Here is a 15983-nt window from a genome sequence, read left to right as displayed (position 1 = left end):
AACGGTGGAAGTTCATAGATATTACAGTGATGGGAAACACATAAACGCACAAGAAATCCCACTTGTGCACTCTGAGAGGGATTTTCAGGGTCTAACAACTGCAGTGGAATGCCCCAGACCAGTTAAGTTTTCTTAACACCTCATCTGGACTCACTTGCCTGGCAGAGAAGTTCAGTCTCCCACCCTCAGCTGGTTCTTGCTGCTCAGGTTACTTTTACGAGCCTCAATTTCTCAGATTTCCACTATTTCAAGGGATGTTCTGGGTCAGATTAATCCGTTTATTAAACTTAGAGAGAGACAGTCGTTCTTCACTCTAATTCTACAAATGCCTTATTTCCACCGTGCAAGGCACAGAATGAGCGCCAGAAGGTGAAATGGCATTTGTAAGCAAAAGCCTTTTTACTACATTTCTCAAGCATCTGTCTGAATCACATCTTTGTTTTTCCTTTTTATTTCATCACAACAGCACACAAGAGATTACCATCCACATTTATCTTAAAACAGTTTATGTCAATTAGTGAAGGACCATTTCCTTCTGAAACAAGAGCAGCAATGGCAAGCAGCTACTCTTGTATTAAATGTCCACCTGCAGACATCCTAAAGCCTTTCTCACAGCTTGACTTCAGCTTTCAATGTTATGTCAGTTCTTCTTTAGGCGACACTTGCTAATTTTTCTTCAGAAACTGCCATTCTTATTGCATCTTTGTCAATTGCTATCCTCACCCTGCCATCATTTCCATTTACACAAACCCAGCAAAAGTATCTGCACACCATTTGTCCTACACTGCAGCTCACAGCGGAGAGAAACCACAAGCCAGCACATCACAGCCAGACAGATTTTTAGTTACATCAGTGATTTCTCCCCTATGAAAGCTTAAAGCAAAGGGATAGCAGCCAACACCACCATCCATGAGCGATTTGCAGCACGAGTGAAAGGAGCAACAGGAAAGCGAGAGGCTGGCCAGGCTGGTCAAAGCTGCTCGAGATCCTTGCTCACCACTGTGCTGCATCCTTTCCCTGGGGGTCTGCAGCCCAGCAGAGAGCCGTGACAGAGCAGCGCTGGGGACTCCGAATCACCGGGCCCCTCTGGCACCACAGCTGTCCCCAGTGGACTGTTCTGCCTTATTTGCAAGCCCTGAAATATATAACTGTGTCTATGCTGTTGTTCATTACTAGCAGGATACTAGGAACACAGAGTGCTTTACAGAATTGTACAAAGGGATCATCCTTCTCAGAGGAGTTTAGACGTTACGAGACCATATAACTCTCTGTAGATTTTGGGAATACTGTCAGACAAGCATACACTGGGGTAATCATATCACCGAGTCTAGAAAAACAAGTAGAAAACATAAAGAACTAATAATTTATATACTGCTGTCTCTCTCTCTCTAGTTCCCTAGTTAACTTCAGGCATCAGCCTTTGCCAGCCATGGACCAGAGTATTTCGGCATTAAAAGTTAAGGTATCAGTAGTCAGAATCTGACCGGCCAATGTCCTGGTGCAGAGGGCTCGCTTTAGGCATCCAGGATGCTCCAAAGACAATATTGCACTGAGCCAAATGTTTTCCAAGAGCCAAAGCAGGAGCATCAGTGAAATACTTGGGCTGTGGCACCTTCAGCTCTGCTGCCTCACAGGGCCAAGGAGATACATCACAGCAGAGCAAGGCCCTGCATGAGAATGCCTCTTCCCTCCTCTCTGTTCAGATTCCTTCAGCTCATTTAACCTTAACTTTTCTTTCTGAGAACCAAAACAAACCAAATAAATCCCCAAAACACAACCACACAGAATGTGAAGAAAAAAAAGAAATGCAGACTACAGTTGAAAAGCCAATTAAGGATCTCAGAGTCCTACACTCACTTGATTATATTATCTTTTATGGGAAATGGAGAATAAGATGCTGCTGGAAGGAAAGAATAGCACTCTCCCATTCCATGAGAGTATTACAAAGGAGAGAGAGAGAGAGAAAAAAAATAATAAAATAAAAAAAACAAAACCAACCAACAAAACAAACAAACAAAACAAAAAAAACCCCAAACATTAACTGCTTGGGTACAACGTGAGAGAGCTTTGGAACCCCAAACAAACCAGAGAGCGATGCAAAGCCGCAGGCACGCAGCCAGCACCAAAAACCTGGAAGCAGCAGCTCCGTCACGGCCGCTCTCTCTGCGAACTTTGGCCTCGCTCCCACCCTCGGGAAGACGCCGAGAAGACGGACAGGCGTGCTTTCCCCAGGCCCACCACGGTGGCAACAGAGAGGACGAGCTGCCTCCGGGAGTCGCTTGGCGCCCAGCCGAGGGCAGCCAGCCCAGCACCCCGGGGACGCGCGGCTCCCCACGCGTGTCCGGCCGCGCCGCTTCCCGCTCCGCCGGGAGACGGGCGCTCCCAAATCGGCGTTCCGGTCTGCACGGGGTTTGCCCTGAGCAAGTCCCGGCAAGCCCCGGGCACACCTCCCGCCTCCCTCGGCCGGGCAGCGGCACAGCGGCACGGCTACGCAGCCCAGATGTGCCCCCACCCGCCCAGATGTGATCCCCAGCCACAGCTGGAGAGGAGCCCGCAGGCAGGACGGAGAAGGAGGGGCGGCTTCATTCCCCTGTCCCTTGGGCAGGAGGGAGAGCTGGAGTCGCCAGCAGCCGGCGCATTGCAGCTGGGCAGCAGTCGGGAAAAGCAGCAGGGAGTGGAAGGCTTTGGTAACGGCCCTTCCCTGACTTAACTTCTCTTGAGCCAAGATCAGCTGATGCCCGGGATCTCCCTTTCCTCGCTCCACTTGTCCAGTTCTTTCCTTGTGCTTTAATTCAGCGCTTTTGATCATCAACTCAATGGGTTATCACACATTTAATTTCTTCTTTTAAATGCGAAGCAAGTGCTTGGTTATAAAAAACAAACGTGTGTTGTTCCTTTAACCCCTTCCCCAAATAAAGAAGAGACGAAAGCTTTTTTCTTTTCAAAGCAAGTACTTCGGATCCCAACAGAGATACCACAAGTTAAGCATAAGCACAGAGACATGAAACACGCACACTCTCCTCTCCCACTTCTTTGCAGCACGTCACTCTCCAATGGATACTGGAGGCCCTGCCAGATCGGCATTCTGCAGTCCCTGCCCCTTCTTCCACAAGCCTGGGAGACATGAACCTATTTTCGCATCCTGAATTTAAACCCGTGCGACACCAGCAGCTGATAACTGGCAAAAGGTGGCTGGGACATGGGCACTTGATGCATTCATCTTGCTGCTTGAGAATAGAAACGGTCTCAAAGTTTTAATACTTTCATTCTACATAAGACCTGGGCTATCAACTATAGCCTAAAGAAACCCACCATTGTATTACCAGATGCAGGTACCAACAGCATCTCTGAGAACAAACCAACATTTTCCACTGCCTGTTGTCACCAGCTGAATGCTCATCTTTCCCCCCAGTGAAATGTCGTCCACCCTGAGGACACAACACAGCAATCTCTCTGCACAAAAAAATAACAACCTCTCACCTATCCTGGTAAGAACTTCACCAGTAAACAGTCTCTCCAGAGCTACACAGGCAAACTAGTTGACTACAGGCTTACCTTATGCTGACTAAAGATGCCTTTTGTAGGTAGGGTTCAGAGCATTTCCACATATGGAGTGAAAACACCCTCCACACCAGCCATCTTTCACTAATAGAAATGCATCTCTCTAGACGTTGGGAAGACTGCGATTTTTCCCCACCTCTCAACTCTGCCCTCCTCATAACAAGCCATAGCCACATGCTGGCAAGACTCTTAGGCATAGACTGTGCTTAATGAACCAAGAGAGCATGGTACATGTGGAGAGAGAGATTAGAAGCCTGAAACCACGCTATTCGAGAAGGCAGAATAGCAGTGACTCTTGTCAAAACACGGGCAAAACAGTAGGGCTTCTGGTTGATGGGAAGTGTCACAAGATCTCTGAATTTCCAGTACGGAAGTCACTTAGTCTTCCTCTTTAAAAATAACAACATCAGTCCCAGCAGCACAGCATCCCTTATAGCCACTGCTGAATTGCTGTCTGATAACTGAACCTCCAAGGCCATCTTCTGCTGCATCTTCCACTTATCAGGAGCCACTTACTATATTTCCCTCTCCCCTCTCTTAAACTCATCTGAAATACATATATATATTAAAAAAAAAAAAAAATCCAGTCAAGACCTGACATGGTGATAATTTTAAAAGCTATGCTGCTCATGTCAAATTATTCAACATCTGTCTTCATGTTCCCACAAAAATTAGCATAGGATGGTGGTTTCTGATGACACCTATAGTGAAATATTTTGACTTCTACCAGCAAGTTGCAAACAACCTGTCAAGAAGATAATGTCAGTTTTCTAGTACTGCATATTAAAGCCAATTGAGGGCTTATCTGGTGTGTGAAGCTAGTGACCTGACCTAAAAACAGAGGCACTGGTGTCGCAGGAGGGTGAATCTGACACACTACAGCTGGAGAACAGCGAGGCACACTGAAGCACAGGGCCGGACAGATTTAATGCCTTGACCTTAAAGATCTGCTAAAGAACTATGCAAATTTTGGACCAAGCCAGTCCTTAGGTGAGACTATTTCTATAGCCCTCCAGTTATAAAAATCATTCCTGTAACCAAAAGGCTACAGCCTAAGCCACAACAGATTTAAGGATCTGACAACAAGAAGAAATTGTTGATCACAAAGGATATGTGTACATGTGTGTGTGTATATATACATATATGTATACATATATATACATACATACACATATATAAACATATGTATCTATAGTTTGGAGCACCACTGTGCTTATACATTGCATTTTCCAAACAGAATCAGTCAAGAAGTGAAGCTCACAGGAGCCAGCTCCGCTGCTACTTTACCCAGCGATCTGCACACCCCTTTCTAAGGGCACAAGATTTGGCACAGGGTGCACTGGGATAACAGCAAGACGGCTGAAAAGCTCTGTGTCTGGACTCCTGTTCCTGCTGGCCGAACACCTACAGGCAGAGGCAGGGGAGAGGGACTGATCCAGGTCACCAGGCTCAAGGTTAGAGTGCGTCTGTGCCGCCAGAAACTTGCAGCAAAAGACAAGCACACAAGTCACAAGAGGGTGTGAGGCATCCTGCATTGAAAACTCTAGGAAAAGAGGCTTTTACTTTATGGGTAAAAGGAGCAGAAAACAAATCATGTCATACAAACATGAAATGAGAAAGTGTGGATGTTTATGGCCTAAAGCCAGCATATGTTTTACTATGACACTCCTCCACTGCAGACACAAGAAAACAGTCTTCCACTAGATTTTTTGGCTGCCCTTAGTGGCATCTCATGGGTGATTCAGTGTGACGGTGTCTCTTTTTTAAGAGGTTTACTAAGTAATTTATTCCCCATGTCAGAGGCCAGGTCAGGACTACTCCATACTGCAAGTGCTTCACCCTCACCAGTTTGAAGTGCTGAAGTAATGCAGCCCATCCAACCTCCCTGATCATGGTGCCAAGCAGCTTTCCCTGCTGCCCAGCCAAAACCTTCCTTTTATTCCCTTTCCACCACCTTGCTGTAGCCCCTCATCACATGCTATGATGACCATTCCTGAAATGCCTTTTCTGCAGGAGTTATGAGAGGCAGAGGACAAAACATCCTACTCTCTTTTTCAGCCTGAAAGGCTGCTGCTGATCAGCTGGACTGTGTTAGTCGCAAGACAACTTGGAAATGTTAATTATATTCTGCACATGGAGTAAGCAGAGCAGCAGTGCTGTGCGTGCTCTGAACCAGTGCTACTCAAGTCCCAAAGTCTGCCAGGCTGACTAGGAAGCAAGAAGTGTACTCCTCCTTTAGGAAACACTCCCTATTCTCCCCTATTGGCCTAGTTTATGGTCTTTTAGCATTCATAACTCCAAGTTTGGAAGGGCAAGTCCGCTTTCTCCTTATCTCTTCTTCCCTCCCCCCAAATTCTGATATTTCGTAGAGATCTATTACAGCTTGCCCCTCATCTTGACCAGCAGCATTAATGCAGTAGGATTGAAAGGCATGTGCAGTGTGGGAAATGGGGTGCTTACAAAAGGCTAATAAAAGTTGCCTCTTGGCAGTCTGCTGAACTGCCTTCCATATCAGGCCAGCCTTGTCTTATTGCCGCAAACAAGGCTGAAAGGATGGGATCAGCTAAAAAGACGAGCATTTCAGACACACTTCAGTCATTACAACAAATGCCAATTTATACAACAAGGCTCTTCAGGTAGAGGGTTAAAAGTACCTTGACTCCTAATGAAATTGCACCTCCATTGCAAATGCTCCTTTCCCAGAAACCCCTTTACACACATTTTATTTATACCATTCATCTCAATAAACCTCTCCAACAATTCCACTCTCCTAGACAGAGGTCTTTTGTGCGCATCCATGTGGGTGTATTATTTAAAGGGTACATCACATGGATACTTTATCTCATTTAATCCGATTTAATCTCAGCAGATTTACTAAAGTAAAATATATTTATAGAGCCATATAGATGCCTCTCCCCATTTCCCTTGCCATAAATAAATATTTAAAAGCAGAAAAACAGATCTGAAACACGATACCTGAGTTCCTATAATTTCTACGTTAAGTGCCACATGAGACTGACATTCAAAACACAGAACACTCAAGTATAGATTAAAGCTTTGGTGAAAGACTAACATTTAGGACAAACTGAAGTGGAGACCTGCAGTAGGACTAGTGTCTAATCTTGCTTTATTTATTCTTGCAAATGTAACAGTATCAATCCAGCTCTGCTTGAGCCATCAATAACTGCAATCTCGCATCCAAACAGTGCTGGTTGCACAAGGCATGAAATCAGTGCAGGGTAGTGAACTGAAGGCAGGATTGGGAAAGACAATATGAAAACTATTAGTCACTGTAGAAGTTTGCCGGGTGCTGATTCCATGAGACACCGCTCTGGGCGGCTCTTAGAGACAGCTGCTTATTAAGGCTCCTGATGGTCTCAACAGATAGTTTGAGGGGCAAGGGGAGGGGAGAGGAGGTAAGAGACAGGATTTCTCCTTTTTGTAGTTAAGTAAGAAAATAGATGGAAGCAGTGTACCATTTTGGCTTACAAGGATGCCTTCATCTTAGTGCATGTCTATATCTGTGTTTTCTTTTGTACACAGCTTCTCCAATCTCTCTCTGAGAGAAAAAGACAAAAACATCAGTAAGTTATTCTGAAGATCTAATTCAGCAGCAACGCTATCAAATACAAGTTCACTGAAGTGAATGAAAAAATACAACAGGCAACCTTTTAATGCACATTTAAAGTAAAACCAGTTTTAAGCGCTGTCCCTCTCGCTGTGATCCTGAGCAGAGAGGCCATTCTACAGCAAGTGACAGCTACTCAGCAGCAAGCACACTAAAACAAAAACACATTAAAAAAAAAGTTCAGCTAGAAGCAGATAACTTGTTTGAAAGGATTAAATAACTTGCCCTGACTAGGTTTCTGTGCTACAAACTCATTCTACTCCTCATCTTATAGCCTTTGGAGGATCCTACGATTTTTCTCTGGACATGCAGACTGGGAGAAAACATAATACTGGCAGGAAGAAAGAAAAAATAAAGGAAGCTACATACCCTCTGTTTAAAATGGTTATTTTACAAAACAGCCCCAAACTCACATTAACATCTCAGCCCTCAAGGAGAAAGGAGGAATTGTTTTCATTAAAGAAATACATCATTAAAAAGTGACCTACAAAGACTCACCCATAGTCAGTGAGACTGAACTGATCTTTGCCAGAGCTCACACAAGAGACTGGCTGCATGCTGTTAAAAAGGGGGGGAAACGGGGGGGCTGGATTCTCTCACTGGGGTCTCTCTTCAGAGCTCAGAGAGCTTGGCTTGTTAGACGCAGAGGCATGCCTTCCAGAAGGACTTTACAGCAACGCACAACTGAGTTGTAAGCCAAGATAAAGCCGGCTTGTTATGAGAGGCAAGTCTTGTGGGTTGCTTTTATTTATTTTTTCCCAGTGTATTGGAAATGCAGATCTTGTAAAGCAAGAATTAAGAGACGTCTGGGAGAGGGAAAGGGGGGCTGCACGGCTGGCTAAAGTAAATCTCCGCTGTTCTCTCAACCCAGGACTTGTGCTCAACGGGGACGTGGAGTGCCATCCCCAGCCTCTGCCACCTGCCCTCAGAAGCTGAGGGGCTGGGGGAGCCGGACCTCTCGAGGGGACACCCGAGCTTACCCTCTGCCACCAAACAAGGAGAGGAAGTAAGCATCATAACTGTAAAAATAATAATAGTAATATAATAATAAAGAAGGGAAAAAAATCAAGCAGCTCGACATCATCTCTGCCACAGACCTCCATTCACCTGCCCCCACGATCTTAAGCAGAAAATCGGCAGCAAAGTTCAATGGTGTGCAAAAGCAGCCTCACCCCTCGCCCCCCAAGGCAGGGGACGGAGCCCGGCGGGGCTCGCCGTAGATTGTGCGGGGGAAGCCGGCGCAGAGCGAGGAGCCGGCCCCGCCGGGCCGGGCAGAGGCGGGGAGCACCGCCCCGCACGCCGGCGGCGGCGAGCGGGCTGCCCCCGGCAGCAAGAGGGAACCCCGACATGGAGCCCCGGCGAGGCAGAGGCGGCGGCCGCTCTCCTGTCGCCTCCCCGTGCCGGCGCTCCTGCAAGGCAACAAACACGCAAGGGCAGCGCGGGGAGGAGATCCTCCGTCCTCCCCCTGCCCCAAAGAAACTGCAACTCGGAGGTGCTCCCAGAGCCGAGCCGCCGCCTTTCGCACGCCGGCACCAGCGTGGCGTCCCCACGCGAGGCGGGTGGGGGAGACGGAAGGCAGGGCCGGGCCCGGGGTCGCTCCCCGCGGCAGCTGTCCCTCCTCCCGGCTCCAGGCGCAGCCAGCCCGGCGGCAGCCTCGCCAGCGCTCCCTGCGTACCATCTCGGAAGACTCGTAAATCGGAGGCGGCCAGGGGTTACGGCGAGGAATTACGAAGTAGCTACAGGCGCTGGAAGCCCGATTGCTGCATAAATCTCTCCGCTCAGGCTGCGACGAGCTTCGCCGGTATCATTTACTTCCTCCTGCAGGTGCTTTTTAACTTTGATCCCATCGCCGCCGTCCGCGCCCTCGCCTCCCCCTCCCTTCCAAACAACGACCGCGACAGTGTCTCTTACCGTAAACCCCTTGTCCCCTGCTGTACACCGGCACCAGAGACAGGAATAAAAAACAGATCATCTCCATCTTCAAGGCAGAGCCTTCATCGCCGGCGAAGAAAAGCAGCCAAAACAGCCCAGGCAGCATCCGGCGGGGGAGCGAGGAGCAGGCGAAAGCCTCCCGAAACGCCGCCCCATACGCCCCGCTCCGCGCCGGGCACCAGCGCCCCTGGGGCGGAGGAAGGGACCCTCCACAGCGGGGCCGCCTGAGGACAAAATTTTAAAAGAAGAGAAATACAAAAAAAAAGGAGAGGGGGGAGGAAGAGAGGGAGCGAGGGAAAGAGGCAGGGAGGGCAAGAAAGCGGAGTGCCGCTTCCCGCTTTCCCTCGCCAGGTTGCTCGAGGATCTCCAGGCAAACGGGCAGCCGCGCCCGCACTCGGGTACGGGGAAAGGCCAGCCCGGGGGCACCGTGCCGCCCAGGGGCAGGAGCAGAGCCTGGGCCAGACCAGCCCTGCCCCCCGGCCCCTACGGGAATGGGGGCTTCTTTGTTCAACGGGAGTCGCCGAGCGCTGCCTGAAGTCCCCGCGCTGCGCGAAGTGCTGTCAACTGGGGCCAACTTGGGAGAGTCCTAGTCCTCCCTCCTCCCGATGAGTCTCTGGCCGCAGCCCCAGGAGCGAATGGGGGGAAGGAGAAGGAGGTGGAGAAAAAGGGGGGGAAAGCGAGGGTGGGGGATAGAAGCCAGCTGCTGAAAGGCGGAGGGAGGGATAGGTGATTCTCTCTCCTCTTTTCCAGATCTTCTGGGGAGGGGATTGTTGTAATTAATCAAATCCAGGAAGGATTTTTTTTTTTTTTTTTTAAAGCGGCTCCCAAGAGCTCCCCCAGCTGCACTGCATCGCCCCAGCCAGCCTGAAGGGAGAAGCAAACGAGGAGCAGAAGACCACGCACCCTCGTTCCACCCGCAGCTCAGTCCGGCTCTCTTCGCCTCCTCCGCGGCCTGCCAGGTCCTTCTCCCTTCAAAACTTTCCCTGATGTTGTATGCCGGGCTCGGGCGAGTGCTTCGTCTGTGCTTGCCTGCTCCGCCTGCTTGGCAGATGATTTGCAGCTGTAGAGAGGTCTGTGTCGCTCTCCCTCGACGGCTGCGGGAGCTGACAGGGGCTGCGGCTGGAAGGGAGCCGACGAGGAGGGACAAGAAGCTGGAAGAAGTTAGGTTACTCCTGACAGACGCCGGCTGGAAACCGCTTGGCAGGTCCCTGCCTCACTGCTTTTTCCTGAAGCGCCAAAATCTCCTGCAAAAGTTGCCGAGAGCGTCACCGCTCCCCAGCCGGCCCCGGCACGGCACGGCACCGCACCGACTCCCGCTGGCCGGGCTGGCCTGGGGCCGTCTCACCCCTCCCTGCCTGCCGGCTCTGCCGAGCGCGCCGTATTTTCTTTCCCTTTGGCTTTCTAGGTTTTTCCCCTCCCCTCTTCACCATTTCATTCCCCTTCTGTTTAAAAAAAAAAAAAAAAAAAAAGGGAGCCAATTAAAGCGGCCGTGCTCGGAAGAGCCCAGCCTCCTGCCCAATTCTGCGGGCCTCCCCTCGCCCCGGCCCCATTGAGACAACACCGCAGGGCTGAGGAGAAAAAGGGACTTGCTTCGGGCAGAGAGATCAGCCCTCAGCCCGGGGTCCCTCCATCCTCAGGACACTCGCGGCAAGGTCGGCTTCTCCCGGGTGGGACTTGCGATGCGAAAAGCCCAGAGGCGAGGGGGGGCTGGGTGGGGTGGGCCCCTCCTGGCTTGCATGGGCAGCCAGGCAGCGCAGGCTGCCCAGAGGGGATCTCCTGTGCCGGCTCTAGCAGGTGCCAGCAAAGTTTTTTACCCCCCTCCACCGTAGGCTGCTGGCTGGCGGGACTGCCTTGTGCATGCTGCTCGGGAGCGGCGGGGCGGGGAGGCACCGGTGGGACGGGGGTGCTGTGCGGGCCCCCAGCCCGGTGCGTGGTTGCGGGGGTCGATCGTACCCGTAAGAGTGGTGTCCCCGAGCTGTGCAGATGCGCATACACAAAAGCCGGAGCGGGGGAGCTGTGCGTTCCTCCCCCGCACAGGGCCGGGGTCAAGATCTCCGGCCGGGAGGAGGAAGGAGATGCTGCGCGACCGCCCTAGGCATCACCACCGGCACCGGCGGGCTGCGCCAACGCCCCGGGAGCGCCGGTGCGGAGCCTTGCGTTGCTAGCTCCAGCTGCTTTGCGAGGTGGACAAAACGCTGCTTCGGGGGAGCCCAAACCCGCTCGCCCCCCGAGGCTCCGGAGCCGACGAGCCCACCCGTGGCTGGCCCGGGACTGTAGCAGTGAGCCCAGAGCGTAAAGCGGAGCCAGCACCGTGGAAGCCCCACTTAGCGGGACGCGCTGCTTCTCGGCGCTGGTCCCCCCGCCCCGAGGCTCCCGGGGACGGGCTGATGCGCCCCGACCCGCAGCGACACCGGGTCCCCTCCGCGCTGGTCCCTGCGTGCCCTCGCCCCTCGGCCACGCGTGCTCTTGGGGCCGCTCATGGTGCTTCTCTGCTGCCCCCGGGGGCTCCCGGACCTGCCTCGCCGCTCTGCAGCGAGGTCCGCTGGTCACGGTCGCTGGCGAGAGATGCCTTACCCAAAGGGAAAGCGGATGGAAAGACGTACCCCAGCAGGCACCGAATCACCGTGTGAACATTCCTGGATGAAAATCTAACTAAAAAAAATTAAAAAAAACCTGATATAGCCCAAAGAGCGGCAGGCTGCTCAGTCATGCTCTAACAAACAAGTAATTAATAGATATAGCCGCTAATTAGTATACAGTTATTCCTATTGTAAGCGGTGCTCAGCGGGAGAAAAAAGCAACAGCGTGCAGCAGGAGGAGAGCGGTGTTAAGGACAGGGCACCTTCACCCCATGACCAGCATCCCTGCACGCAGGAGGCGAGGCAGGTGGATTTCCCTCTGGAGCCTATTCTCTCACTCTTCAGGATGTCCCCGGAATAAAACAGCCTTTTTTTTTTTTTTTTTTCCCCTCTCTCCTGTAACCAAGCGAAGGTAACATTAGCCAAGAAACCATGGGATTTGCACTCTGGGGTGTCCTTTCCAAAGATAATGACATGGAGTGGGGCACTTACAAAAGCACTTGATGTAAGCAAGTTTATTTTTTAATACAATAACCCCTTATCCGAGAACGATTTAATCCTTCCTGCGGTGTGTGGTGGCAACATTAATAAAGAGCGTATAGGTAGAAGGAGGCAGCCAGCACTAGGAGGACAGGCAGAGCTGCCCCTTTGCCAGGGCGGGGGGGAAAGCAAGAGCTGCTGCTACTGAGACCAAATAAAATTGTCTGTATCTGCATCAAACAGGCTGAAAGCAACACAAGGAAACAAGATGAAGAGATGTTTGCAGATCCAGGAAGCTTCATGGTGATAAAACCATGGAGACATGAGTATTGTTTTTTTCTACTAATAATTTTGAAATAAGGATATTTATGGGGCATTTTGTAGCCTTTCCTCTATTTTTTCCCAGGACTTCTCATTAGATGGTGGAATAGTGCCTTGGAGTTTTGGTTATGTATCTGGATAATGAGTCTAAAAAAGTAAATCCCCTTCGCACCCCTTTTTTGTGTTAACATTCAGTGTACATGCTCATGTTTCACTGGCACAAATGCTTATGACAAATGAATTTCAAAATAAACTGCTAAACTATGTGAAACAACCCAGCTTTCTCTTAGCAAATAAAAGTATTTGTGCCAAAAGTACCTTTGAACTCATCCAATTAGGGAACAGTAAAAAAACATAAAGTGAGACTGTTTGTGAGAAGTCCATTGAATTAAAGGGAAAAATAATTGGATAATAAATAATTAGAAAGAGCTGTCATCTGTCCATTGATATTCTGAGTGGAAAAAAAATACTGCCAAAACCTAAGTACATAACTGCATTTGCTAAATAAGATAATTAATAATTATTGGTTGAGGCCTAATAAATCACAGCATTCATAACTACGGTGTTTCCAATGGGTGACAGCAAGCCAGCACTCCTATGCACACTTGCTAAGCAATCTGTTTGTCATAAGGAAACCACACTTTGTAGTGATTCTACTTGCCAAAAACCTAAGATGAGGGATGTCCTTCCTCCCCCCAGGCTGTTTCTGCAGAACATATTTGTCCTGTCTTTCAGCTGGGAGTCAGTGTGTCCAGTCCCTTCTCAAGACCCCCGCTTGTCAAATGAGTCCTGTCTATTTGAAATATTTATGCATACTACATCACCTATATTTCACAGCTACGTTAGGAGGTAGACAGACTCTGGGACAGATGTAGTGTTCAAAGAGAGCAAATCTTATATAGCACGATGTCACCAAGCAAGAGACAATTGAAGAACTGCATGAGGCCAAGGTCCAGTTGCAAGAACATTAGTTCTCTTTGTGTCAATGTTTTCACGCTATTGTCTGGTGCAGTCTGTCATTTATTTATTTTCTGGGATGATGCAGCTATCTGTGGGCCCCAGTGATCTCTTGAGCTTGTTGTCTGACATTTCTGTCACCTCTTTCCTGTTCTATTTTCTTCTCAGCACTACATCCAAGAAGGTCTCCAGGATCCCTGAAGTCTGATCTCTTCCTCCCCTCCCTCCCCACCACAAATGGAAAAGAGTACAGCCCAGCTGGAAGCTTTGCTGCAGCATTTCCCTTCCTTTGTCTCACTAAAAGGGGACAGAAACAGAAAGTAAGGAAAAAGGAACACAACAGGGCACTGAAAGGCAATGGGCAAAGCCAGGGTGACTCCAAATGCTGCAGGAGAGGTGAGAGTTGAGAAGGGGAAAGCCAGGGGACTCTCTAGCGCTGCAGCAGAGATGTTAGCAGGGAGATGGGAAAACAAGGGAATTCTAACTGCAGCACAGGTCTGCATCAAGGAGCTGAGCACACAGGGTTGCTCTGGCGGTGCTGCTATGCAGGGCTGAGCTGGGGCAGGCTCTGTAACAGCGCAGCACAGGGGCAAAGGTCTGACCCAAGGGGGCGAGACAGGGCAGCAAGAGACCCAGGGAAGGGGAACTAGAGAAGGCAGGGAAATCCAGTGTGTATGGTGAGGGCGAGCCCTGTCAGACTGCTATAAACAAACTAGGGACTTCAGCACCAAGTATTCTGCAAAGCACAAAAGCACTGGTGAAGCCGCAATTGACAGGGTGGAGTTAAAACTGTTCACTGTCTGTTTTCTTTCTGTTCAGTTGGTCTTCACAGGAAAACTTAAAAATTAAAAATGCAGTGCTTCCCACCATCCTTAACACTAGACTGGTGCTTTTACTGTCCCAGATCCTCCTAGGTATCTCGTGCTTCCAGTATGAAGCATGCCAAGATAGGGCTATGAATCCCAAGGGTTCTGCTTTGCTGTCCTCAGTTTTCCTCATCTCCACTCCAGGGAATACACCTATGCTGTGCTCGCTTTTTTCCCAGATGCATATTACAACACTAATAGTACCTCTGAGCCTCTTGTGTATTCTGCTTTTTTGATTAGCTCTCCTCATCACAGAGACTGCAAGGAGTGATGAAGAGGGTTTCCATCTCTATTCCTCACCCAAGATATTAATCCTGCCTGGGCTTTACCAACCTTCCTCCCTGCACTTCCCTGATGGAGCCAGTCCCAGAGCCATGCTGGGATTTCTGCCAGCTGGTTACTATTGTATTGGATTTTGCTATTCCTGTCTTTACCTAATTATACTTTGACAAACTTCTGCTTCCTGGTTAAGGCTTTTGTGAAAGCCATTGCAATCCCTTGCCTGTGATCTCAATGTGTGGCTACTCTTCTTTACTCAGCTCAAGTGCTCACACACACACACACTCCATCCCACTTCTTGTGCACTCAACCCACAGGCTTTTAACTCAACATTTTCTACCAATCTGTATGCTTTTTAGCCTATATATACAGTTTCCCAGAGAACCTGCTGGGTTTTTTGCTCTTGTGCTTTAGGGCAGATTGGGGCTGTTATAGGGGCACAGACAAGTGTCTCAGCATCACTGGGAGGATCTTTTTCCTATTTCACCCTTTCTTTGATCTTTTTTGCTCTCTGCCTCCTTCTTCTCCTGCATTCATACTTTCTTCTCCTTTCCCACCCTCCCTTTCATGAGTAAAAAGTGAGCTGAAAAAATGTCAAGCTGGTGCTGGTCAAAGGAACTTGTTCTCCCTTTTTTCCAATTCCTTTCATTGCTTCAGCCCCCTCTCCTAGCACACGTCTCCCAGAGTGCGGTGAAGAGGGATGCTTTTTCACAGCAAGCAGATACAAAGAGTTTGGGCGTGATTCTCCCCTGTTCATGCTTTTTGCCACTGCCAGCAAAGAGTGCATCGATGGCAGATTTTGTCAGTGCCGGGCAGATGACCTGAAATGTGTGATCTCTGCCCTATGGTGGAGGTAGTGGTGCTGGGGAAGCCAAAAGAGCTACTCCTGAAGCAGATGCCTTCAGCCAGAAGGTTGTGTTTGAGCAAGTTGTCAGCACTCTCAGGAGACTGTGCTACTTGAACTTTCCATTAAAGGTTTTAAACACAATTCGCAGCATTGGGATGATTGATTGATGTGAGTCAAAGTAAAATCTACATAGGACAACTATCAGATGGGACCTTGCTGTTTAAACCTTGGTGGAGCCAGCCTTTGTCCACAAACAGCACATAGAAGTATAGAATCATAGAACGTCCTGAGTTGGAAGGGACTCATAAGGATCGTTGAGTCCAACTCCTGTCCCTGCATATGACAACCCCACAGCTCACACCATGTGTCTGAGGGCGTTATCCAGTCTCTTATTGAACACTGTCAGACTTGGGGCTGTGACACCTCCCTGGGGAGCCTGTTCCAGTGCTCCACCACCCTCTGGGTGAAGAACCTTTTCCTCATGTCCAACCTAAACCTCCCCTGGCACATCTTCCTGCCATTCCCTCAGGTTC

General features: G+C 49.6%; 1 protein-coding gene and 1 long non-coding RNA gene across 5 annotated transcripts in view; one reads left to right on the top strand and one right to left on the bottom strand.

The window, feature by feature from the left end:
- MDGA1 (MAM domain containing glycosylphosphatidylinositol anchor 1) overlaps window positions 1-10104 on the bottom strand; it is a 151458-nt gene extending 141354 nt beyond the window's left edge. For 2 of the 4 annotated variants that reach the window (XR_011738280.1, XR_011738281.1), the window contains exon 1: window positions 9101-9909. Coding sequence is in view for 2 of the 4 variants with exons in the window: in XM_071806126.1 (XP_071662227.1) it covers window positions 9101-9227 (127 nt within the window). In the remaining 2 variants the exon portion in view is untranslated. Of the gene's footprint in view, window positions 1-9100; window positions 9913-10024 lie in introns of those variants that run through there. The other 2 variants (XM_071806126.1, XM_071806127.1) reach the window with 2 other exon arrangements.
- A 437-nt stretch (window positions 10105-10541) lies between these two features.
- On the top strand, window positions 10542-15478 carry LOC139827548 (uncharacterized). The gene is made up of 3 exons (XR_011738282.1): window positions 10542-10773; window positions 13627-13854; window positions 14565-15478. It is a non-coding gene; the product is annotated as an uncharacterized lncRNA (long non-coding RNA).
- Window positions 15479-15983: the final 505 nt, after the last annotated feature.

The sequence above is a fragment of the Patagioenas fasciata genome, chromosome 3 (assembly GCF_037038585.1).
Source record: "Patagioenas fasciata isolate bPatFas1 chromosome 3, bPatFas1.hap1, whole genome shotgun sequence".
Classification (NCBI taxonomy): Eukaryota; Metazoa; Chordata; class Aves; order Columbiformes; family Columbidae; genus Patagioenas; species Patagioenas fasciata.
The sequence above is the reverse complement of the archived record's forward strand: the minus strand, read 5'-3'. Positions and strand labels throughout refer to the sequence as shown.